This window comes from Salmo salar, chromosome 12 (assembly GCF_965601325.2).
Source record: "Salmo salar chromosome 12, fSalSal1, whole genome shotgun sequence".
Lineage (NCBI taxonomy): Eukaryota > Metazoa > Chordata > Actinopteri > Salmoniformes > Salmonidae > Salmo > Salmo salar.
Window position 1 is genome coordinate 69,672,668 of NC_138302.1, and position 26,163 is coordinate 69,698,830.

At 43.4% G+C, this 26,163-nt stretch overlaps 1 protein-coding gene and 1 long non-coding RNA gene across 4 annotated transcripts in view; one reads left to right on the plus strand and one right to left on the minus strand.

The window, feature by feature from the left end:
- The window catches only part of LOC106565661 (S-adenosylhomocysteine hydrolase-like protein 1), a 71,171-nt gene extending 51,950 nt beyond the window's left edge, over positions 1-19,221 (minus strand). The window contains exons 1-2 of one of the 3 annotated variants that reach the window (XM_014133003.3): positions 19,067-19,218; positions 18,716-18,905 (exon numbers count right to left, since the gene is read on the minus strand). In XM_014133003.3, the coding sequence (XP_013988478.1) occupies positions 18,716-18,904 (189 nt within the window). In that variant the 5' untranslated portion in view covers position 18,905; positions 19,067-19,218. Of the gene's footprint in view, positions 1-3,441; positions 3,771-18,715 lie in introns of those variants that run through there. The other 2 variants (XM_014133002.3, XM_082959266.1) reach the window with 2 other exon arrangements.
- A 479-nt stretch (positions 19,222-19,700) lies between these two features.
- Positions 19,701-22,830, plus strand: LOC106565662 (uncharacterized). The gene is made up of 3 exons (XR_001319705.3): positions 19,701-20,020; positions 20,339-20,411; positions 20,852-22,830. It is a non-coding gene; the product is annotated as an uncharacterized LOC106565662 (long non-coding RNA).
- Positions 22,831-26,163: the final 3,333 nt, after the last annotated feature.

The following is a 26,163-nucleotide window of genomic DNA, read 5'->3' on the forward strand; positions in this document are numbered from 1 at the left end:
AGGCCGGTACGCGCAATACCAGCGCCCCGCATTTGCCAGGGGGAAGTGGGCATCCAGCCAGTAAGAGTGATGCCAGTTCTGTGCTCGAGACCGCCAGTACGCCTCTACGGTCCAGTGCGTCAGCCCAGTCCGACTCGTCCTGTTCTTGCTCCCCGCACTAGCCCTGAGATGCGTGTTCCCAGGCTGATACCTCCAGTACCAGCACCACGCATCAGGCTTCCAGTGCGTCAACCCAGTCCGACTCGGCCTGTTCCCGCTCCCCGCACTAGCCCTGAGGTGCGTGTCCCCAGACTGGCACATCCAGTACCAGTACCACGCATCAGGCTTCCAGTGCGTCAGCCCAGCCTGGAGAGTTCGCCAATAGTGTGCAGTCCAGAGTATCCGGCAAAAGTATGCAGTCCAGAGTATCCGGCACCAGTGTGCAGTCCAGAGTATCCGGCAACAGTGTCTAGTCCGGAACCGAGGGAGACTGCCTGCGATCCGGAACCGAGGGAGACTGCCTGCGATCCGGAACCGAGGGAGACTGCCTGCGATCCGGAACCAAGGGAGACTGCCTGCGATCCGGAACCGAGGGAATCTACCTGTGACCCAGAACCGAAGGGGTCTGCCTGTGACCCGGAACCGAGGGGGTTGGCCTGCAACCCGGGACCGAGGGAATCTACCTGTGACCCAGAACCGAAGGGGTCTGCCTGCGACCCGGAACCGAAGGGGTCTGCCTGTGACCCGGAACCGAAGGGGTCTGCCTGTGACCCGGAACCGGGTGACCCTGCCTATGACCCAGAACCAAGGGAGTCTATCAGCAACCCGGAACTAAATAGGATTAACTGTGTATCAAATGAGTCTGCCTACAGTGTGAAACGGAAGAGGTCTGCCTACGATCCGGAACGAGGGGAGTCTGCCTACGGCCCGAAACTGAGCAAGTTTGTCTGCATTCTGGAGGACAGTAGGCCGGAGCCAGAACCACCTCCTGTATAGGTGGGTTGGGGAGGGGGGGGTGTAGCACAAGTGCCGTCGGTGACAGCAGCCACCCTCCCTTCCCTCCCTTTAGTTTAGGGGGATTTTTGTTGTTGTTGTTGTTGTTGTTTAGTTTTTTTTGTTTATTTATGAGGTGCATCCGGGGTCTGCACCTTTAGGGGGGGGGGGGTACTGTCACGTCCTGACCAGTATAAGGGTTATTTGTTATTGTAGTTTGGTCAGGACGTGGCAGAGGGTATTTTGTTTATGTGGTTCGGGGTGGTGATTTTTGTAGTAGGGTGTTTGATTTATTATTTCCGGGTTTTGGTCTATGTTCTATGTTCTTTCTGGTTTGTGGTATTTCTATGTGTAGGTTTATGGGGGGGTTGGACTCTCAATTGGAGGCAGGTGCTTTCTCTTTGCCTCTGATTGAGAGTCCTATATATGGGTAATTGTTTGGTGTAGTGTTGTGGGAGATTGTTTCTTGTTTTGCATGTGTGAGCCTGACAACACTTTTGTTGTTCGTGCGTTCTTTGTTTGTTATTTTGGTGTTCTCTTGACTTAAAATAAATACAAGATGAGCATCCACATTCCTGCTGCGTTTTGGTCCTCCATTCCCGACGACAACCGTTACAGCAACTGCTCGGCCTCCGACAGCAAGGCACTACAGAGAGTAGTGCGTACGGCCCAATACATCACTGGGGCCAAGCTTCCTGCCATCCAGGACCTCTATACCAGGCGGTGTCAGAGGAAGGCCCTAAAAATTGTCAAAGACTCCAGCCACCCTAGTCATAGACTGTTCTCTCTGCTACCGCACGGCAAGCGGTACCGGAGCGCCAAGTCTAGGTCCAAGAGGCTTCTAAACATCTTCTACCCCCAAGCCATAAGACTCCTGAACAGCTGATCAAATGGCATTTGGAATAAGACTAATGTGAGGTAAAGAATAATTCATTAATTAGAAGACTAATTGATCAGATTTTAATATATCTGAAGAGTTATATTAGGAAAATTATAACTTTAATCTGAAGATTTTCCTTGGTGCCCCGACTTCCTAGTTAATTACATGTACATGATTAGTTTAATCAAGTAATAATAATTGCAGAGAATTGATTTGATAAAATAACAGCCTTCACTTTAAATGATGCCAAAGACACGGCACTACCCAGACTATCTGCATTGCGCCCCCACCCCCACGCTACTCTGTTATTATCTACACATAGCCACCTTAATAACTGTACCTACATGTACATTATTACCTCGACACCAGTGCCCCCGCACATTGACTCTGTACCGGTACCCCCGTGTATAGCCCCGCTATTGTTATTTACTGTGTTGTCTAATTATTTGTTATGCTCAACTCTTACTTTTGTTAGGTAATTAGGTACTGCATTGTTGGTTAAAAGGCTTGTAAGTAAGCATTTCACTGTAAGGTCTACACCTGTTCTATTCGGCGCATGTGACAAATAAAATTTGATTTGATTTGTGGGAAGCAAGCTTATGCTGTTCTCACTACGTGTGAACACCACACAGACACACACACATAAAAACTCTCCCACAAAAGTAATATGGTTCAGTTGGTATATTGCTCAAACCTGTTAATGGATAACACTGACCAGCATACTGAGTGGCAGAAACAAATGAGAGTCCAATAACAACACATCTGTTTCTTGAAAGAAATGCTAGATTAGCAGAAGACAGATGAAGTCAGTATCAACTCTTTCATGGATGAGTAATGACATTTCTATGTCGCTGACAGCCAACAGCACCAATAAGTCACCAGAGGGTAAGAGTCGAGAAGCTAAGGAAGTCACAGGATCAAGAAGGATGTTAAGATAGTGACTTCATCAGCGCATATAAAGTCAAGGAAATCCCAGTTTCTGATAGTCTCTCCATTGTTAGTCATCCAAGGCATTATATCCAATGGTATTGTCGTGTCTTTGGCATCATTAAAACGGAAGACATGTTTATCAAATAACTCTGTAATTATTATTACGCGATTAAACTGTAACTGTAATTAACTAGGAGGTCGGGGCACCAAGGAAAATATTCAGATTACAAAGTTATAATTTTCCTAATATAACTTTCAGATATTATAATATTTGATCGATTTGTCTCCTCATTAATGATGTGTTATTTACCTCACGTCAATCTCATTCCAAACGTCGTAAATTGTTGGTTATCTGCACGAACCCAGTCTTCACTATGAGTCATCCATACATCAATTGTCTTAAAATCATTTATTTACTAAACTAAATAATTCACAGAAATGCCTAACAAACAGATATGGTTACAAGGAAATGATAGGAGAATGTGCCCTAGTGGGCTAAACCGGCATGGCGGCTTGTTACACAAAGAAAGGGGGTTGGGCTTGAATGAAAGAGCGGGAAGACTGAGGAACCAGAAAACAGCTATGCCATCGTAAATACAGAATCTTATGCATTCTAAATTACCGCCAATTTGGAAAAGGAAAATGCAATAAATATTTACTCTGAGCTGCGCTTCGGTAGGTTGGTCGTAGATGCTGACCGTGTTGGCCAACAGAGATCTTCCTGTCCTCAGAAGAATGTCACTGGTGGTAAATTGGATACGTTGTAGTATCTTTGTCGTGTGTTAGACTGGATACGTCGTCCGTCCTTTCCTAGCCCACGTCTACAGCGGCCACTGCTAACTCAACGGCTAGGAAGTATCACTTCTGTAGTGAATAAGGGTTCAAAGTTCATACCATTCGCAACCAAAGCTCACGCTGAGGTTGGCTTAGTTCTGCACTTGACATGTGTGTCCTTTTAACGCAGAGGCTGCAGACCTCACGTAGTGAAACTAACCTGGTTACATTGTGTCATTGTCTTATATAGTGGCGAGGGGAGAAGGGTGTGTTTCATCGTTTATAACCCCTGTCTCTTCACAGGGGCGGGCCACTGATTGGTCAGGGCTCTTTCCTTATGAAAACCCAATTCTCTCCTTTGGAAGCTAAAATTACATTTAATCTCCTAACAAACAGTTTCAATATCAAACATTTAAATTGCACAACAATTCCATGTGAATCTGATAACTACAATGTGTAGACTTTCCCAGGTACAGTTTATGTCGTCCTGTCATCAGTCATAATGTCTCAGATGACAACCGAACTGACATCAATACTCATTAAGTACCTGGTATATTTCCAACTGGTTCTATTACCGAAATATGGTTCCTTTCCCCCCACTTGTTTGATGTTCCCAGACTCTCTATATTGAACAAAGGCTATTCAAAAGTCCTTCAGTAGGGTCAGAGAGAGAGGGGAATGGAGAAAGGTATTTATGTGGGGTCATAAACCTTACACACAGGCCAACTTCATGACAGTATGTATGTCCAGACTGCTGCTTTTACATTCCTGAGTGCTGTTGTTTTTCAACTGAAGTTTAATTCAGGAATGGAAACAATTTAGAGGTAGGTGGAATGTATTTTTCCCAATTGTACTACAGCAGGGAAAATCAACAACTAAGTGGTCATAGTGGATACAACTACAGACTAAAGAGATTTGGGCAGAGGGAAATGGAAAGATTGGAGGCAATGGGTTAATGGGATCAGTGACATTTAGTGCAGCAGAGAGAAAAAACAGATGGGCTGACAAAGTGTCAAGAGTAGTGTATCGCTATTAAGAGTAGTTTGTGGATATATGCTCTTTTAAAAAAGTGCAACATTGGCTCTGTGGTGTTGTATAACTGCCCACTGAATGCTAACACAGATTGCGCTGATTTAGAGGAGTGAGCTAAAGCACATGACAGTCTCTCTTGGCTAAGAGTTGAGGAGAAACTGACTGCATCACTTCTTTTTAGAATAAACATTGTGTTGAACATCCCAAATTGTTTACATAATCAACTTTCACACAGCTCTGAGAAAACACACTTATCCCACCAGACATGCCACCAGGATCCTTTTCACAGTCCCCAAATCCAGAACAAATTCAAGAAAGTGTACAATATTATATAGAGCCCTTGCATGTTACTTCCTTCCATCTCATATTGCTCAAATAAACAGCAAACCTGGTTTAAAAAAACAGATAAACACCTCACAACACTTCTTCCCTATTTGACATAGATAGTTGTGTATGCATTGATATGTAGGCTACGTGTGCCTTTAAAATGTTTTTATGTAGTTCTGTCCTTGAGCTGTTCTTGTCTATTGATGTTCTGTATTATGTCATTCTGTATTTTGTTTCATGTTTTGTGTGGAACCCAGGAAGAGTAGCTACTGCTTTTGCAACAGCTAATGGGGAGCCTAATAAAATATCAAATACTACCCACACACAGCTAAGGTCAAGTCCCAGGATAACTGCTCACCTATAGCTCCTTGTCTGTATCTGTCCTTCCATTTTCTCTACAAACGAATAATAAGCCTACACTGTACTGGAATTATCATGTCAAATAGGCCCATAAATCTGTGTGAACAAACTGAAATGTAACAAAAACCTTTCGCTCTCACTCTGAAACTGTATGTCCACTTCTATTGCTCTCAGACTCACTTCCTGCTGGACTCCAACCAATGATGTGTATAAACCCTAGATTGCTGATGCTATGTTTTGGCCATGGAGAGGCTTTGAAGTCATACTGGCACTCAGAAAAGGAGTCCTCCATAGGAATGAATGGAATTCTACAGTATTTCATTTAAATGTTTAAAGGACAAAATCACATGCATTTAAGTATTTTTTGTTTTGGTGGGGACATTGACATTAGTACTTGCTAAAAAAAAATGTTTTTAAAAAAGGTACTTCAAGGTTTTTATATATAAAACCCTGTCAGTCATCTAGTGCACACATAAATCATTGATTGGAACCAGTGTTGCATAACAACCACCAAGTGTGCGTGTGTGTGCATTCATTGAGTGTAATACTGCACCTCTGGCTTGCATAATATGCCAGGCTGCTTCTGGGTGCTAACGCAGGAGAGAGCTCCAAGCTAATGTTTATTCAGAGCATGAGAAAGTGAGATTGTACAAGGTAGTCTCTCTAATGCTATCCAAGCTGATTTTCAGAGTTCATACAGTGAGGGAAAAAAGTACTTAAAAATACTTATTTCCCTCATTAAAATGCAAATCAATTTATAACATTTTTGACATGCGTTTTTCTGGATTTTTTTGTTGTTATTCTGTCTCTCACTGTTCAAATAAACCTACCATTAAAATTATAGACTGATAATTTCTTTGTCAGTGGGCAAACATACAAAATCAGCAGGGGATCAAATACTTTTTTCTCTCAATGTATAATACTATTATTACCATATTTCCTATGCTATCCATGGATGATAAACACCTAAGTCAGTAGGTTTTAGTAGCTACGTAAAAAAAAAGGGCACCTGTTTAATAAGTTACTAGTGACACAGGACACGGCACCTGCACACTTGCTGACCATATAGTCTTAGAGCTGTACAGTGATGTTGCAGCAGGTGTTACTGATGTTGCAGGTAGGACCAGTTACGAAATGGGCATGGGGCTTTCCCACCCAGACCAGATATGCATAAATGTATTTGTTAATGATGAAAATGTAATGTTATTAAAGTAATGACTACATGCCGTGGCAGAGCCAGGGTGAAATTCCCCTTTGTGTTTTTTTAAAGGTGTGTTTGTATGTGTGTGATGTTTCTACACTTTGCCTTTTCCTGGGTGCTAAAATTCGAATAGTTCGCCTTTCAGTTTTGTGACAAAACAAGCAGTAGAGAATCACTGTATTATCTAAACATCTGAAATATATTTTAATTAACCAAAAATATTGTATTTTCAGCAGTTTGAAGCTGGTGTATAAAACCGAAAGGAAAAAGAAGGGTGCAATTGCAGCCAGCAATTTGGGGCGTTCCTGCAGGTGGCCCCCCCTCGAGCATCCCACTGGTTCCTTTGTGAAACCAGTTAGCTAGCTAGGACACAGTGTCCCCCCAGCCTCCTGCATGTCCTTCACCCCCGCTTGACGGGAGGCGGAGCGACACTGTGTGCTAGCTAGCTAACTGATTTTATGAAGGAGCCAATGGGGTGCTCGGGGGAGGGGTTTCATGAAGGAACCAATAGGGTTTTGGGGGGGTGCCTGCAGGAACGCTCCAAATTGCAGACTGCAGTTGCACACTATTGAGTAAAATACGCAAAAACTTAAACAGGAAGCATAGAAATTGTGCACATAGAACAGATCTACCACTTATTACAATTGCTTGTAATGAAAATGACAAATCTATAACTTACATTTCTATGTGAATTTGGTCAGGTCGCCCAAAAAGTTACATATTGCAACTTTAAAATGCATATTAGGCCTTACTGTAGCTGACAGCTTGTGGCCAATAAATCAAATTCCGTTAACACTGTGCCCAAGTCTGGTTATGGGCAGTGGCGTCGCATTATTCAGGGCATGTGTCACATATCAGTTTGCAAACAATGTAAAAAAAAAATATATATTTTTTTATAAATAAACATTGAGTTAATGAAGCCGCATACAAACATGGTCTCTTTTTTGCTTTCTTGAGTAAGGCAGCTCCAAAATGCAGGTGTTTCAGCCTACCTCAATCCTTTCTGTGATGGTGGGGCAGCCAGTGGAAAAAAACGAGCGTAGGTGTTGGTAATGTTCTCTAGTTGCGCCATGATTGGTTCAGTGTTCTGTCACTCATGGGGACACTACGTCACCGCACAATCTACAGGGATAGCTTGAAAATTCAAGCCCCTTGGGTCCTGCCATAGAGTTACATTAGAAGTGCCCATCCAAGAAGGCTCAAGGTCATTGGCCATAGATAAATTGACACCAAATCCCGATATGTCTACCGTAGCTTTGATTGGACTGATCATGTCATCATACTTTCAAAATCTTAGCTAGCAAGCTAGACAAGCAGTCATTATCCCGAATCAAGTCGACAATCTACTGTACGATGCTCGTCATATGAAGAGAAATTATAGATCAAATGTATAAGTGCTCATTGGCCAAACATTACACAACAAGTTGGAAATCGCAAATTCAACAGTGAGTGGTTTGGAAGGAATCAGTGGCTAACTGCAAGCGTTGCAAAGCAATCACTAGCCTGCTATTCAGTGGAGTGGGTGTGTAGTCCAAGTCTGGGTTTAAGGGTCTCTTTTTCCGAGCTTAAAAGGATAAACACTTAACACCATGGGCCAGAAAAGGTTGTATACATTGTCAACCCAGCATGACTTCTGCCGCGTTCAAAACAACTGGAATCTCAAAACTGGGAAATCTCAGACTTCACTGAGTTCAAGACAACTGGGAACTCTGGGGGGGAAAAACAAGCTCCAACTGGGAAAATACGCTTTGAACGGTCATCCAACTCGGAATTCCAAGTTGGGAACTCAAGCCTCTTTCTAGAGCGCTAACCTGAAGATCACTGACGTCATGATTCGACCTTGTTTCCCCCCCCAGAGTCCCCAGTTGTCTTGAAAGCATCATAAATCCAGAAAATGCCAGACTGATGACAATATTTGCCCACAGAAAGGACCGCCGCACCACCTTCCTGTTCAAGTGAGCACAGCACAACAAGGTGAGTCCAAAAATGTATTGAATGCTGATGCATAAATTATGTAATATGCCAGGGAGAAATATATACTGTAGCTATGAAAGTAATTCTAAGTGTATGTTGTAGAGGTCGACCAATTAATCGGAATAGCCGATTAAAACCTCTCTAGGGTAGGGGGCAGTATTTTGAAGTTTGGATGACAAATGTGCCCAAAGTAAACTGCCTGTTACTCAGGCCCAGAAGCTAGAATATGCATATGCACGGTAGTATCGGATAGAAAACTCTAAAGTTTCCAAAACTGTTAAAAATAATGTCTGTAAGTATAACAGACTGATATGGCAGGCAAAAACCTGAGGAAAATCCATCCAGGAAGTGGGATATTTTTGATGTTGGTACTTCTCTATTGAATGCCTGTGCAGTATGTATTTGGATAGGACCCAAATTGAAGTTCCTATGGCTTCAGTGGACTCTAAATGAACCAAAGTTGTTTTGAGCGCGTGACCGATTGCGCGCCGTTAGTTGTTTTTCTTTTCTATTGAAGACGCTATTGTCCGGTTTAAATATTATCAATTATTTAGACAATAGACAACCTGAGGATTAATTATAAACATCGTTTCACATGTTTCGACGAACTTTACAGGTACTATTAGGATGTTTTCGTCTGCATGTCGTGACTGCCTTTGAGCCAGTGGATTACTGAACAAAACGCGCCAACAAAACAGAGTTTTTGGGACATAAAGAGGGACTTTATCGAACAAAACAAACATCTTTTGTGTAACATGGAATCTTGTTACTGCAAACATATGAAGATCATCAAAAGGTAAGTGATTCATTTTATCGCTATTTCTGACTTTTGTAATTCCTTTACTTGGTTGTAAAATGTTTGTATACTTTTGTAAGCGGGGCGCTGTCCTCAGATAATCTCATGGTATGCTTTCGCCGTAAAGCCTTTTTGAAATCTGACACATCGGCTGGATTAACAAGAAGTTAATCTTTAAGCCGATGTATAACACTTGTATATTTTATGAATGTTTATTATGCGTATTTCTGTATTTTAAATTTGGTGCTCTGCAATTTCACCGGATGTTGGGCAGGTGGGACGGTAGCAAAGAAGTTAAGAAGTTAACCTGTTAGGGTTTGGGGGGCAGTATTGACACGGCCGGATAAAAAAACGTACCCGATTTAATCTGGTTACTACTCCTGCCCAGTAACTAGAATATGCATATAATTATTGGCTTTGGATAGAAAACACCCTAAAGTTTCTAAAACTGTTTGAATGGTGTCTGTGAGTATAAGAGAACTCATATGGCAGGCCAAAACCTGAGAAGATTCCATGCAGGAAGTGGCCTGTCTGACAAGTTGTTTCATCTTGGCTCTTTTTATTGAAGACTGAGGATCTTTGCTATAACGTGACACTTCCTACGGCTCCCATAGGCTCTCAGAGCCCGGGAAAAAGCTGAACGATATCGAGGCAGCCTCTGGCTGAAACACATTATCGCATTTGGCAAGTGGCCGATCAGAGTACTATGGGCTTAGGCGCGTGCCCGAGTCGACCCCATGCTTTATTTTCTTTCGTCTGTTTACCTAAACGCAGATTCCCGGTCTGAATATTATCGCTTTTTTATGAGAAAAATGGCATAAAAATTGATTTTAAACAGCGGTTGACATGCTTCGAAGAACGGTAATGGAATATTTAGAATTTTTTTGTCACGAATTGCGCCATGCTCGTCACCCTTATTTACCCTTTCGGATAGTGTCTTGAACGCACGAACAAAAACGCCGCTATTTGGATATAACGATGGATTATTTGGGACCAAACCAACATTTGTTATTGAAGTAGAAGTCCTGGGAGTGCATTCTGACGAAGACAGCAAAGGTAATAACTTGCTGGGTGTCTAAATAATTAGCCCTGTGTGCCGGGCTATCTACTGAGAATATTGCAAAATGTGCTTTCACCGAATTTTAAAATCGGACATAGAGTGCATAGAGGAGTTCTGTATCTATAATTCTTAAAATAATTGTTATGCTTTTTGTGAACGTTTATCGTGAGTAATTTAGTAAATTCACCGGCAGTGTTCGGTGGGAATGCTAGTCACATGCTAATGTAAAAAGCTGGTTTTTGATATAAATATGAACTTGATTGAACAAAACATGCATGTATTGTATAACATAATGTCCTAGGGTTGTCATCTGATGAAGATCAAAGGTTAGTGCTACATTTAGCTGTGGTTTGGGTTTATGTGACATTATATGCTAGCTTGAAAAATGGGTGTCTGATTATTTCTGGCTGGGTACTCTGCTGACATAATCTAATATTTTGCTTTCGTTGTAAAGCCTTTTTGAAATCGGACAGTGTGGTTAGATTAACGAGAGTCTTGTCTTTAAAATGGTGTAAAATAGTCATATGTTTGAGAAATTGAAGTAATAGCATTTCTAAGGTATTTGAATAACGCGCCACAGGATTCCACTGGCTGTTACGAAGGTGGGACGATTTGGTGCCACCTACCCTAGAGAGGTTAATTAGGGCCAATTTCAAGTTTTCATAACAATCGTAATCGGCATTTTTGGACACCGATTGTATCCGATTACATTGCACTCCACGAGGAGACTGCGTGGCAGGCTGACTACCTGTTAAGCAAGTGCAGCAAAAAGCCAAGGTAAGTTGCTAGCTAGCATTAAACTTATCTTAACATAATCACTAGTTAACTACACATGGTTGATGATATTACTAGTTTATCTAGCTTGTCCTGCGCGTTGCATATAATCAATGCGGTGCCTGTTAATTTCTTATCGAATCACAGCCTACTTCGCCAAACAGGTGATGATTTAACAAGCGCATTCATGAAAAAAGCACTGTCGTTGCACCAATGTGTACCTAACCATAAACATCAATGCCTTTCTTTAAAATCAATACACAAGTATATATTTTTAAACCTGCATATTTAGTTAATATTGCCTGCTAACATTAATTTCTTTTAACCTGGGAAATTGTGTCATTTCTCTTGCTTTCCGTGCAAGCAGAGTCAGGGTATATGCAGCATTTTTGGGCCGTCTGGCTCGTTGCAAACTGTGTGAAGACCATTTCTTCCTTACAAAGACCGTAATTAATTTGCCAGAATTGTACATAATTAAGACATAATATTGAAGGATGTGCAATGTAACAGCAATATTTAGACTTAGGGATGCCACCCGTTAGATAAAATACGGAACGGTTCCGTATTTCACTGAAAGAATAAACGTTTTGTTTTCGAAATGATAGGTCATTAATATGGTCAAATCCGGAAACTAAGGCTCGTATTTCTGTGTGTTATGTTATATTTAGCAGCGCATCGACACCGACCTCGGGGACGACCCGGAGGACGAGGCGCAGGGCGATCCGGATGGAGACGGTGGAACTCCCGCAGCAACGAAGGGTCCAAAACGTCCTCCACCGGCACCCAGCATCTCTCCTCCGGACCGTACCCCTCCCACTCCACGAGGAACTGAAGGCCCCTCGCCCGATGCCTCGAGTCCAGTATGGCTTGAACAGTACACGCTGGGGCCCCCTCGATGTCCAGAGGGGGCGGAGGAACCTCCCGCACCTCAGACTCCTGGAGTGGACCAGCCACCACCGGCCTGAGGAGAGACACATGGAACGAGAGGTTAATACGGTAATCTGGGGGAGCTGTAACCTGTAGCAAACCTCGTTCAGTCTCCTCAGGATTTTGAATGGCCCCACAAACCGCAGGCCCAGCTTCCAGCAGGGCAGGCGGAGGGGCAGGTTTCGGGTCGAGAGCCAGACCCGGTCCCCCGGTGCAAACACCGGGGCCTCACTGCGGTAGCGATCGGCGCTCGCCTTCTGACGCCTCACGGCCCATTGCAGGTGCACATGAGCGGCGTCCCAGGTCTCCTCCGAGCGCTTAAACCATTCGTCCATCGCAGGAGCCTCGATCTGGCTCTGATGCCAAGGTGCCAGAACTGGCTGATACCCCACTACGCACTGGAAGGGGGAGAGGTTAATGGAGGAGTGGCGGAGCGAGTTTTGGGCCATCTCTGCCCAGGGGATGAACGCCGCCCACTCCCCCGGCCAGTCCTGGCAATAAGACCGCAGAAACCTACCCACATCCTGGTTTACTCTCTCCACCTGCCCGATACTCTCGGGGTGAAAGCCCAAGACTGACCGAGACCCCCAGACGCTCCATGAACGCCCTCCAGACCCTTGACGTGAACTGGAGACCTCGATCAGACACTATATCCTCAGGCACTCCGTAGTGCCGGAAGACGTGTGTAAACAGGGCCTCCGCAGTCTGTAGCGCCGTAGGGAGACCGGGCAAAGAAAGGAGACGGCAGGACTTAGAGAACCGATCCACAACGACCAGGATCGTGGTGTTACCCTGTGAGAGAGGAAGATCCATGAGGAAATCCACCAATAGGTGCGACCACGGCCATTGTGGAACGGGTAAGGCCTTTAACTTCCCTCTGGGAAGGTGCCTAGGGGCCTTGCACTGGGCGCACACCGAGCAGGAGGAAACAAACTCTCACGTCCTTGGCCAAGGTGGACCACCAGTACTTCCCACTAAGACAGCGCACCGTCCGACCGATGCCAGGATGACCAGAGGAGGGTGACGTGTGGGCCCAATAGATCAAACGGTCGCGGACAGCAAACGAAACGTACAGATGCCCAGCTGGACACTGGGGGGAGTGGGCTCTGTACGTAACGCCCGCTCGATGTCCGCGTCCAGCTCCCACACCACCGGTGCCACCAGGCAAGAGGCCGGGAGTATGGGAGTGTGATCTATGGACTGCTCCTCTGTGTCATACATCCGGAACAGTGCGTCTGCCTTAGCGTTCTGGGAACCTGGTCTGTAGGACAGGGTGAAAACAAAACGGGTAAAGAACATGGCCCACCTTGCCTGGCGAGGGTTCATTCTCAGATTGCGGTGGTCAGTTCAGATGAGAAAAGGGTGCTTAGCCCCCTCAAGCCAATGTCTCCACGCCTTCAGAGCCTTGACAATAGCCAACAGCTCCCGGTCCCCCACATCATAGTTTCGCTTCGCCGGGCTAAGCTTCTTCGAAAAGAAAGCACAGGGGCGGAGCTTTGGTGGCATACCCGAGCGCTGAGAGAGCATGGCTCCTATCCCAGCCTCGGACGTGTCCACCTCCACTATGAACGCCAAAGAGGGATCCGGATGAGCCAGCACGGGAGCCGAGGTAAACAGAGCCTTCAGGTGACCAAAAGCCCTGTCCGCCTCAGCCGACCACTGCAGTCGCACCGGTCCCCCCTTCAGCAGTGAGGTAATGGGAGCTGCTACGTGACCAAAGCCCCGGATAAACCTCCGGTAGTAGTTGGCAAACCCTAGAAACCGCTGCACTTCTTTTACTGTGGTGGGAGTAGGCTAATTACGCACGGCTGAAATGCGGTCACTCTCCATCTCCACCCCTGAAGTGGAAATGCGGTACCCTAGGAAGGAGACGGACTGTTGGAAGAACAGACATTTCTCAGCCTTGATGTACAGGTCATGCTCCAACAGTCGACCAAGCACCCTGCGCACCAGGGACACATGCTCGTATATCAGAATGTCGTCGATATACACCACTACACCCTGTCCGTGCAGTTCCCGGAAAATCTCGTCTACAAATGCCTGAAAGACTGATGGAGCATTCATCAACCCGTACGGCATGACAAGGCACTCATAGTGCCCTGCGGTGGTACTAAATGCCATCTTCCACTCGTCCCCTCCCGGATACACACCAGGTTGTAAGCACTCCTGAGATCCAATTTTGTGAAGAAGCGCGCCCCGTGCATTGACTCTATCGCACTGGCTATGAGAGGCAGCGGGTAGCTGTACCTCACAGTGATTGGGTTGATACCTCGATAGTCAATGCATGGGCGCAGACCTCCATCCTTCTTCTTCACAAAAAAGAAACTCAAGGAGGCAGGTGAAGTGGAGGGCCGAATGTACCCCTGCTCCAGGGATTCGGAGACATATGTTTCCATAGCCGCCATCTCCTCCTGTGACAGGGGATACACGTGACTCCTGGGAAGTGCTGCATCTACCATGAGCTTTATCGCACAATCCCCCCCATCAAAGAGGTGGTAATTGAGTCGCCTTCTTACAGAAGGTGAGATCCAAATCGGCATATTCAGAGGGGATGCGCACGGTGGAGACCTGGTCTGGACTTTCCACCGTAGTAGCACCGATGGAGACCCCTAAACACCTCCCCGAGCACTTTCGTGACCACCCCTTGAGAGCCCTCTTGTCACAGGGGTTGTGAAATGGAGACCAAGATGCAGCGTGGATAGTGCTCATTCTTAATTCATCCCTGGAGGCTCCGGGCCATGGATCATCCCTGGAGGCTCCGGGCCATGGATCATCACTGGAGGCTTCGTGCCATGGATTATCACTGGAGGCTTCAGACCATTGATCATCACTGGAGGCTTCCTAAGGGGAGCTGGAACCGGTCTCACCAGACTGGGGAGACGCACTGAGGACCGCGTGCTCAAAGCAGGCCCCCGGACGTACTGGGCTATGGAGGCGTACTGGAGGAAGAGTGTGAGGAGCAGGCACAGGACATACAGGGCTATGGTGGCGCACTGGCAGGAGAGTGCGCGGAGCAGGCACAGGACGTACTGGGCTATGGTGGCGCACTGGAGGGAGAGTGCGCGGAGCAGGCACAGGGTACACTGGGCCTTGGAGGCGCACTGAAGGTCTGGCGCTTAGGGCTGGCACAACCTGTCCTGGCTCGATGTTGATTATAGCCCGGCAAGGGCGGAGCACTGGTACAGGACGAACTGGGCCGTGCTGGTGAATGAGGGGTACCGTGCATAGAGCAGGTGCAGGATAACCTGGGCCGAAGAGACGCACTGGAGACCAGAAACGTTGAACCGGTGCACTTCTCCCTGGCTGCCGGCCAACTCTAGCACGGCAACGGTGAGGAGCTTGCACCGAGCGCACCGGGCTGTGAGTGCGCATGGGCGACACATGCGCACCACGGGAGCGCGAGCCGAATAAATAATGAATAGGTAATTGGGGAATTGAAACCAGGTGTGTAAAACAAAGACAAAACAAATGGAAAATGAAAAGTGGATCGGCGATGGCTAGAAGGCCGGTGATGTCGACCGCCGAACGCCGCCCGAACAAGAAGAGGGACCGACGATGGCGGAAGTCGTGACACATTCATTCAAACAGCACTTTCCTGCATTTGCCAGCAGCTCTTCGCTGTGCTTCAAGCATTGAGCTGTTAATGACTTCAAGCCTATCAACTCCCAAGATTAGGCTGGTGTAACCGATGTGAAATGGCTAGCTAGTTAGCGGGGTGCGGGCTAATAGCGTTTCAATCGGTGACGTCACTCGCTCTGAGACCTTGAAGTAGTTGTTCCCCTTGCTCTGCAAGAGCTGCGGCTTTTGTGGAGCGATGGATAACGATACTTCGAGGGTGGTTGTCGACGATGTGTCCCTGGTTCGAGCCCAGGTAGGGGCGAGGAGAGGGACGGAAGCTACACTGTTCCACTGGCAATACTAAAGTGCCTATAAGAACATCCAATAGTCAAAGGTATATGAAATACAAATGGTAAAGAGAAATAGTCCTATAATTCCTATAATAACTACAACCTAAAACTTCTTACCTGGGAATATTGAAGACTCATGTTAAAAGGAACCACCAGCTTTCATATGTTCTCATGTTCTGAGCAAGGAACTTAAAACCTGTTTAGGATAGGGGGCAGTATTTTCACGGCCGGATAAAAAACGTACCCGATTTAATCTGGTTATTACTCCTGCCCAGAAACTAGAATATGCATATAATTATTTGATTTGGATAGAAAACACCCTAAAGTTTCTAAAACTGTTTGAATGGTGTATGTGAGTATAACAGAACTCATATGGCAGGCCAAAACCTGAGAAGATTCTATATGGGAAGTGCCCTGTCTGACCATTTCTTGGCCTTCTGTAGCCTCTTTATCGAAAATAGAGGATCTCTGCTGTAACGTGACATTTTCTAAGGCTCCCATAGGCTCTCAGAAGGCGCCAGAACGGAGAATGATAACTCTGCAGTCCCTGGGCGAAAAACAGTAGGGCTTTTGGAATGTGGTCGTTCTGAGAACAATGACACTGGTGCACGCGTGCATGTGAAGACTCCATTTTCTATTTTCAGTGTTTGAACGAAAACAACGTTTCCCGGTTGGAATATTATCGCTATTTCACGAGAAAAATCGCATAAAAATGGATTTTAAACAGCGTTTGACATGCTTCGAAGTACGATAATGGAATATTTAGAATTTTTTTGTCACGATACGCGCCGGCGCGTCACCCTTCGGATAGTGTCTTGAACGCAAGAACAAAACGCAGCTATTTGGATATAACTATGGATTATTTGGAACCAAAACAACATTGGGTGTTGAAGTAGAAGTCCTGGGAGTGCATTCTGACGAAGAACAGCAAAGGTAATCCAATTTTTCTTATAGTAAATCTGAGTTTGGTGAGTGCCAAACTTGGTGGGTGTCAAAATAGCTAGCCATGATGGCCGGGCTTTCTACTCAGAATATTGCAAAATGTGCTTTCACCGAAAAGCTATTTTAAAATCGGACACCGCGATTGCATAAAGGAGTTCTGTATCTATAATTCTTAAAATAATTGTTATGTTTTTTGTGAATGTTTATCGTGAGTAATTTAGTAAATTCACCGGAAGTTTTCGGTGGGTATGCTAGTTCTGAACGTCACATGCTAATGTAAAAAGCTGGTTTTTGATATAAATATGAACTTGATTGAACAAAACATGCATGTATTGTATAACATAATGTCCTAGGAGTGTCATCTGATGAAGATCAAAGGTTAGTGCTGCATTTAGCTGTGGTTTTGGTTTTTGTGACATTATATGCTAGCTTGAAAAATGGGTGTGTGATTATTTCTGGCTGGGTACTCTCCTGACATAATCTAATGTTTTGCTTTTGTTGTAAAGCCTTTTTGAAATCGGACAATGTGGTTAGATAAAGGAGAGTCTTGTCTTTAAAATGGTGTAAAATAGTCATATGTTTGAAAAATTGAAGTTTTTGCATTTTTGAGGTGTTTGTAATTTGCGCCACGCTCTATCATTGGATATTGGTGAGGCGTTCCGCTAGCGGAACATCTAGATGTAAGAGGTTAAACGTTACATTTTTCAGATGGCACATATTGCACTTTTACTTTCTTCTCCAACACTTTGTTTTTGCATTATTTAAACCAAATTGAACATGTTTCATTTTATTTGAGGCTAAATTGATTTATTCATGTATTATATTAAGTTAAAATGAAAGTGTTAATTCAGTATTGTTGTAATTGTCATTATTACAAATAAATAAATTATATATATATATATATATATATATATATATATATATATATATATATATATATATATATATATATATATATATATACACACACCGGCCGATTAATCGGTATCGACTTTTTTTGGTCCTCCAATAATCAGTATCGGCGTTGAAAAATCATAATCGGTCGACCTCTAGTATGTTGTGTAGTAAGCTGTTAGAAGCCCATGTGCCTCACCCTAATAATTTGGTCCCTTTCCCCCTCATAACTTAGCCTACTGTTGGTGGTGCATAGCCTATATCCTGTTTTAGAGAAATGTAAGCATGGAATATTGTAAGAGCTTTCATTGTCTGTTTATATGCCCCCTTTATTTATCCTATGGTTCTGACTTGGTGTACAGGGAGAATACCTTAAGAACGGCCCATGTTCTGAATTCTGTCGCTGTACATTTCAAAAGTGCTGAACAAAAAGTTATTGACTACATCCGTCCTAGCTCAATCATTAATGTCTTAATCGAAATTACGGAATCCCTCTTATCTGCTCATCATTCCCTTATACCATAGTTTGTACAGCTCAATTGTCAGTAGAAACAACATTTGTTTAAGCAAAAAAGGAAGTAAATGAGGCTGAATACACTCAGACAAGGCTCCGCTGATAGCCAGATGTAGCAGTGGTAAGGATTCACTCCATGGTGTTGAAAAGAAAGCTCTGCTGTTGGGACAGATTTATGTAGGCCCCAACAGTTTGTGGGCACCGTTTGTCACCGTTATAGTGCAATTAATGTATTGTTTAGTGGCGTTGCTGGCATGCATCTAAAAAATGTGTTTGCCCCACTAAGATGTACATGCATTGAGAATAAATGGTTGGATTGCAGAAGCTACTAACGAAGTCAATACTATAATTGAATTACGTTATGTTTAGATGGGACATCCTGAATGGGACATGATGTGAAGATAAGAAAAGTAGCAAAATAAACATACGTACATAGCTAATGTGTCTTACCTTTTTGACAGGTTTGTGAGTAGGTACCGCACTAAACGCAGCGGACGACACTGACAGTTCACCCATGACAATTTCGCTGTTCTTGTTCACTGTCATGGCTGAGTATTTTTCCGCCACGTTCTCGCTCTCCTTTACTTCTTTGCTGGCTTGTTTCAGCTCCAACTTTCCGTCCCCTAGAGTGTCCGACATTCTGATAAATAATGAAAACGTGCAACAAATTAGTTAGAACGTGGTAGTAGCTAGTTAGCTACAGAATAAGTGTTGCTGCCAACTGTTCGGTATTTTGAGGAAGAGGTAATTATTTGTGCAGAAGAAACCATTTGGTATATCAGTTGGTAATTTTATCTTTACAAACTAGTGTAGCAATTGTTGTCATAAAACGGCTGGTTGCCGGCGCAGTTCCTTCGCGTGCACCAAGCTGTAGTCTTTTTGCATAGCCGTCACCTGAAAATATGCGCTATGGGGGGTGATATGAGCCAAATTTAAGCCTAGGCTGTGTGGCTGTAGCCTACCATTGAACGTCTAACTGGCATGACATGAGACCAACGCCTTACAAACTTCTGCGTGACGCCTGCATGTTAATAAACCGAGGCAACAGTACCACCTTGTGGCTAACCTCTGCGTGACGCCTGCATGTTAATGAAAGTCATAAGATGCATAGTTTATATTTATATTGATTAAATCTCAACCATAAATGTTAGTTATGTACTGATTTTCCTGTGCAAGCCGACATTCCGATGTAGCCACCTTGAGCTATAGTGTAGCCTATGGCTTGCGTATTTCCTGTTATCGCTAATGGCTTAGAAAATATTATGTCCAATCTATAGGTAATCTGTCTTTCCCTCAACACCTCATAAGATGGTATATTATCTTATCTCACTGTATACATATCTACATGTTGTTAGCCAATCACAGATGGTGTTGTTACCAGTATCAGACAACCAATAAGAGTTGTGTCCGTGGCTTTCAGTTGAATAGAGGAGTTCATAGGCTTTCCCAGAGGGTCCGTGCTATTCGGGTACCTTGGGATGTCTCTTCCGCAATCAACTTTTTTTTTTTAAATGGTTAATTTTAGTGTTAGTTAAGGGTTATAGTTTAGGGTTCAGGGTAAGGACTTCCCAAGGAATCTGGATAGCAGTGGCCGTTCATAAAGTGAGAGACTGGCACGGTATTTGAGAGCTCGGCGGCAACATTCATTTGATAGGTTTTTTACAAGCGGCAGATGCAATTTTCGAGAGTGTCTGCCCCAGATAGTTTCCTTAGAGACGATGGAAAGAATTACCATGTCTTTGATCCGATTGAGGAGTAAGTAGGCTATATTTAAGTTGCGATATCATTAGGAAATATTTAGGCCTACTGTGTTGATATAGCAAATTTGGTTTATTTGAAAATAATTCATTTTTGTTGTTAACGAGTTGAAGGCACGTAGGCAATATTATTTACTGTGTCAAGTAGGCTAGTGTACAATAATAACATAATTTTATGTGTTAGCATTATTTATTTCATGGATGAATTCAATTGTACATGAAAATATAGACACGTATTGCTTTAGGATATACATATTTTACATTGTAATACACTACCCCGACATGCCATTGTGTGCATTTTTTCCACTGTCACTAGGCCTTCACATTCACACTCAAGCTGAATTGAATGGCAGATGCATAAGTACTTTTCAATGAAGAAGGGAAACGAGGTACAACATACAACTTCGATCGAAGACCTTAAATCATGCCTGACAAGACCCCAAAAATCATAACAGTATCCTAATATAGTCTGGATACAGGGGTAGCCTATTCTACAATAATGTAACTGTATGTGCTAGTATTATTTATCTAATTGATAAATTAAATTGTAAATGCGGATGGGTACGCTACTTCATTCAATGATTACGGTATTGTACATGGTAGATACAGAAGTAGCCTATAGTCTACAATAATAGTGTAATTGAATGATTGAATGTGCTATAGTATAATTTATTTCATTGATTCATGAAATTGTAAATGGGGATGGGTAGGCTACTTCATTCAGTGAATACTGAATGTCTTGCTATCTCTGGAAGTATGTTAATGAAGGCTTTTCAACTGTTGAACTATGGCAATGTCTAACTCATTTCTGAATCGATCTTTCTTTTAGTCAAGAAGTGATGAGACAGAGAAAGAGAAATCAATCAGCATCACTGCAGCTGTTCTACCCACACTGCTCTCCCTCCACAAGCAACCAAATCCTCTTCTCCTGTTCAACTAATTTGGTGCCACACGAAAAGGACTGTACATACATGCCCCTGTGCCCATGTCATTGTAACATGATCCATCCAAGGCCTCAGCTGGATGCCTAAAACGTGAGAAATGAAAACAAGATGCTACAGTTGTGTGTGTGTGTGTGGATGGAGATCCAAGAAAAGACCTGAGAAGATGGCAAAGGAGATAGTGATGAGAGTGGGAGCATACAGTATGAAAATAAAGACCCATTGGGATCTAAAATGACTGTGGGGTACCCTCTTGTGTCTCCTTTTTGTCCGTTTGAGGATACTACAGTCACCCATAGTGGAGGTTATTGGAACACTGCCATTTAAGTCTGAGCAGAGGTTGACGAAAACCTTTTAAAGGTGGTGGTACTATGTTGCGCGTTATCTTGAATACCAGGCAAATGTTTGACTACAGACTGAAATGGTGTAAACTTACAGGCTAAACTTGAGAAAGGGGTTCCAACAGAGTTATTTTGCTGTCACCAAAGGAGAACCCTTTTTGGTTCCAAGTAGAAGTCGTTTTGGTTCCATGTAGAACCCTCTGTGGAATGGAGCCTAAAAAGGGTTCTACCTAGGCACAGAATCAAATCAAATCAAATGTATTTATATAGCCCTTCTTACATCAGCTGATATCTCAAAGTGCTGTACAGAAACCCAGCCTAAAACCCCAAACAGCAAGAAATGCAGGTGTAGAAGCACGGTGGCTAGGAAAAACTCCCTAGAAAGGCCGAAACCTAGGAAGAAACCTAGAGAGGAACCAGGCTATGAGGGGTGGCCAGTCCTCTTCTGGCTGTGCCGGGTGGAGATTATAACAGCACATGGCCAAGATGTTCAAATGTTCATAAATTACCAGCATGGTCAAATAATACTAATCATAGTAGTTGTCGAGGGTTCAACAAGTCAGCAACTCAAGAGTAAGTGTCAGTTGGCTTTTTCATAGCCGATCTTTGAGAGTATCTCTACCGCTCCAGCAGGTCAGGGTTCCAGCAGGTCTGGGACAGCAGGTCTGGGACAGGTAGCACGTCTGGTGAACAGGTCAGGATTCCATAGCCGCAGGCAGAACAGTTGAAACTGGAGCAGCAGCACGGCCAGGTGGACTGGGGACAGCAAGGAGTCATCATGCCAGGTAGTCCTGAGGCATGGTCCTAGGGCTGTAACAGATGTAACAGACTGATCCTAGCCCCCCGACACATGAACTACTGCAGCATAAATACTGGAGGCTGAGACAGGAGGGGTCAGGAGACACTGTGGCCCCATCCGATGAAACCCCCGGACAGGGCCAAACAGGCAGCATATAACCCCACCCACTTTGCCAAAGCACAGCCCCCACACCACTATGGAGACAGAAGGGTTTCTACCTGGAACAAAAAAGGGTTCTCCTATGGGGACAGCGGAAGAATCCTTTTAGGTTGTAGATAGCACCTTTTTTTCGGAGTGTAGGCCTATATTCCAGTGGTGGATGCATGGTTTTCTGTAAAAAATAAATGTAACAGTCCCTGTGCGTCTCTGGAGGATGTAGCAAGATAATGAATCATTGTATCACTGACTCAGTATGACTATAATGAACATGTCACGTCCTGACCAGCAGAGGGAGTAGTTGTGTAGTATTTTGGTCAGGACGTGGCAGAAGAAGTCTGTATGTGTTTTCTAGTATATCTGTTTCTGTGTTAGTCTTGTGACTCCTGATCAGGAACAGCTGGGTATCGTTGTTCTTGATTGGGAGTCATATATTAGGAGTGTGTTTTTCACCTGGGGTTTGTGGGTTGATGTTTTAGCACTGCTTTATGTTAGCCTGCTAACTGGTTCTGTCGGTATATTGTTTCTTGGTGTTCATTTTATTCTAATTAAATAGAAAGATGATCATTCACATCCCGTCTGCGTTTTGGTCATCCATTCACTGTGACAGAACATGTCTAACTTGCACCGTTATGCAATTATTAAGAGACTAGATACAAATAGCTAATCCTGGCGACCAATGTTCCAGAATTAATTAATTGAGGCAAGCAGATCAGAGATGTCAAGGTGGCATCCAAGAATATGCTACAGTATGAGTATAGTGTAAATAACTACCAATAGACCTTCTAAATTATAAGCATTTAGGTAGTCAAACAATTACTCTGTAAAACGAGGGATGCAGTTACTCTATTTAACTAACAATTTAACTAATAATGAAAGAATTGACACAAACAATTACAGTGAACATTATACATTATAGAATAACACAGATTATATGACTATCACCAATAGGATAAAACAATGTGGTAACACAATTCTTCAGTTCAGAATAGTCTCTAAGAGAAAACACGATGTGTGTCTGATACACATACAGTTGAAGTCGGAAGTTTACATACACCTTAGCCAAATGCATTTTCACAATTCCTGTCATGTAATGAATGTGAAATGTCAGAATAATAGTAGAGAGAATGATTTTTTTCAGCTGGGTCAGAAGTGGGTCAGAAGTTTACATACACTCAATTAGTATTTTGAAGCATTGCCATTAAATTGTTTCATTTGGGTCAAACGTTTCGGGTAGCCTTCCACAAGCTTCCCACAATAAGTTGGGTGAATTTTGGCCCATTCCTCCTGACAGAGCTGGTGTAACTGAGTCAGGTTTGGTCCTTGCTTGCACACGCTTTTTCAGGTCTGCCCACAAATTTTCTATAGGATTGAGGTCAAGGCTTTGTGATGGCCACTCCAATACCTTGACTTTGTTGTCCTTAATTAAGCCATTTTGCCACAACTTTGGAAGTATGCTTGGGGTCATTGTCCATTTGGAAGACCCAATTGAGATCAAGCTAACTTCCTGACTGATGTCTTGAGATGTTGCTTCAATATATCCACATAATTTTCCCTTCCTCATGATGCCCTCTGTTTTGTGAAGTGCACCATTCCCTCTTGCAGAAAAGCACTCCCACAACATGATGATGCCACCCCTGTGCTTCACGGTTGGGATGGTGTTCTTAGGCTTGCAAGCCTCCCCCTTTTTCCTACAAACATAACAATGGTCATTATGGCCAAACAGTTCTATTTTTGTTTCATCAGACCAGAGGACATTTCTCCAAAAAAGTACGATCTTTATCCCCATGTGCAGTTGCAAACCGTAGTCTGGCTTTTTTATGGCGGTTTTGGAGCAGTGGCTTCTTCCTTGCTGAGCGGCCTATCAGGTTATGTCGATATAGGACTCGTTTTACTGTGGATATAGATACTTTCGTACCTCTTTCCTCCAGCATCTTCACAAGGTCCTTTGCTATTGTTCTGGGATTGATTTGCACTTTTCGCACCAAAGTACGTTAATCTCTAGGAGACAGAATGCGTCTCCTTCCTGAGCGGTATGACGGCTGCATGGTCCCATGGTGTTTTTACGTTCATACTATTGTTTGTACAGATGAACGTGGTACCTTCAGGCATTTGGAAATTGCTCCCAAGGATGAACCAGACTTGTGGAGGTCTACAATTCATTTTCTGAGGGCTGATTTCTTTTGATTTTCCCACGATGTCAAGCAAAGAGGCACTGAGTTTGAAGGTAAGCCTTAAAATACATCCACAGGTACACCTCCAATTGACTCAAATGATGTCAATTAGCCTATCAGAAGCTTCTAAAGCCATGACATAATTTTCTGGAATTTACAAGCTGTTTAAAAGCACAGTCAACTTAGTGTATGTAAACTTCTGACCCACTGGAATTATGATACAGTGAATTAAAAGTGAAATAATCTGTCTGTAAACAATTGTTGGAAAAATTACTTGTGTCATGCACAAAGTAGATGTCCTAACCGACTTCCCAAAACTATAGTTTGTTAACAATAAATTTGTGGAGTGGTTGAAAAACAAATTTTAATGACTCCAACCTAAGTGTATGTAAACTTCCGGCTTCAACTGTAGGAGCTTGGTAACAAGTTCTCAAAGTATAAACAAAGTCCTTTTAACCAAATTCAAGCAGAAACTCATGTCCAACCTGAATTAACATTTCTTTGCACTTTGCTAGTTAAAATCAAAGACAGGAAAACACAGCCAGATTCAAATCTAATTAACTCAATGTAAATGATAAGAGCGCATCCTTGTGTCGCTCCCTCTTTGAACTATCCGCTGCCCGACGAACAAAATAACACTCCCTGTAACAATAAATCCATAGCACTTACAGTACAATAAAATATATATATTTTCATCTGTCTTCACAAGTCTCCTGGCGTCAGTGACCCCAGGACTTCCATGGAACGCCAGCCAGTCAGGAGTATAGTATCAATGAAGAAGAAGACCCCGTATGTAGTCTAACATAAACGTTAGAAGAAGACGAAAAGACGACAAGTGTTTATTTTTCTTTACCATATATTTGTCTTTATATTACAAAATATTGTTAAATAGGAATAAATCATTTAAGCTGTTCTTGCTAGCTACTGTAACATTACTTATTTACTTACATCAGCCTGCCTAGTCAGCTAGCTAGCTAGCCAGACAGTTTTGTTTAGCTAATGTTAGCAAGCTAGCTAACTGTTTTGTTGTTTTTTTCCCATCTAGTTAGTTGGTCATCTAGAATTTGCTAGTTATACATTTAGTTATATGTCTGTCATATTGAGGTATCTAGCTATATGTTAACCTTGATCAATCAAATGGATAGGTGTAAGCAATTATGGTCATTCCAACTGCCCTCAACTAGGTCCTTTGCTAGACAGACACACAGACAGAGAGGATGTGGACAGCTGGACATGTGAAATTATCTTTTGTTTATCGATCACATTCTATTATATCTCAAGTTATTATGATTTCAATGAATGTCATATCAGAGAGAACACAATGTTTCAATTTGTCAACTTAAAGGTCAGTACCTGTCTAGCCTGACAGAAGTTTAAGAGGGTGAAGACTGTGGCGTAGGAGTTGAAGCCCATTAGTTGTTTCACCATGGCACATGATTGGTAAGTGTCACAGTTCAAATTTTGCCTTGATAAATTTTTTTGTAATGGTTGCTTTATTTGACCACAGCAGAGTTCAATATTATAGATTGTGTGTCATTATCCTTACAAACATAAAAATCTGCTTACTGAATGACACAGATACCGGTAAGAATTAAGTAATCTTCTCTCTAACACTTTATATGTTAGGGGTGGACCTCATCGGACCCTTCACGAAATCCAGGAATGGCAACAGCCTGTGTCTGATGGCGACCGATTATTTTACCAAGTGGGTGGAGGCAATACCCATTAAG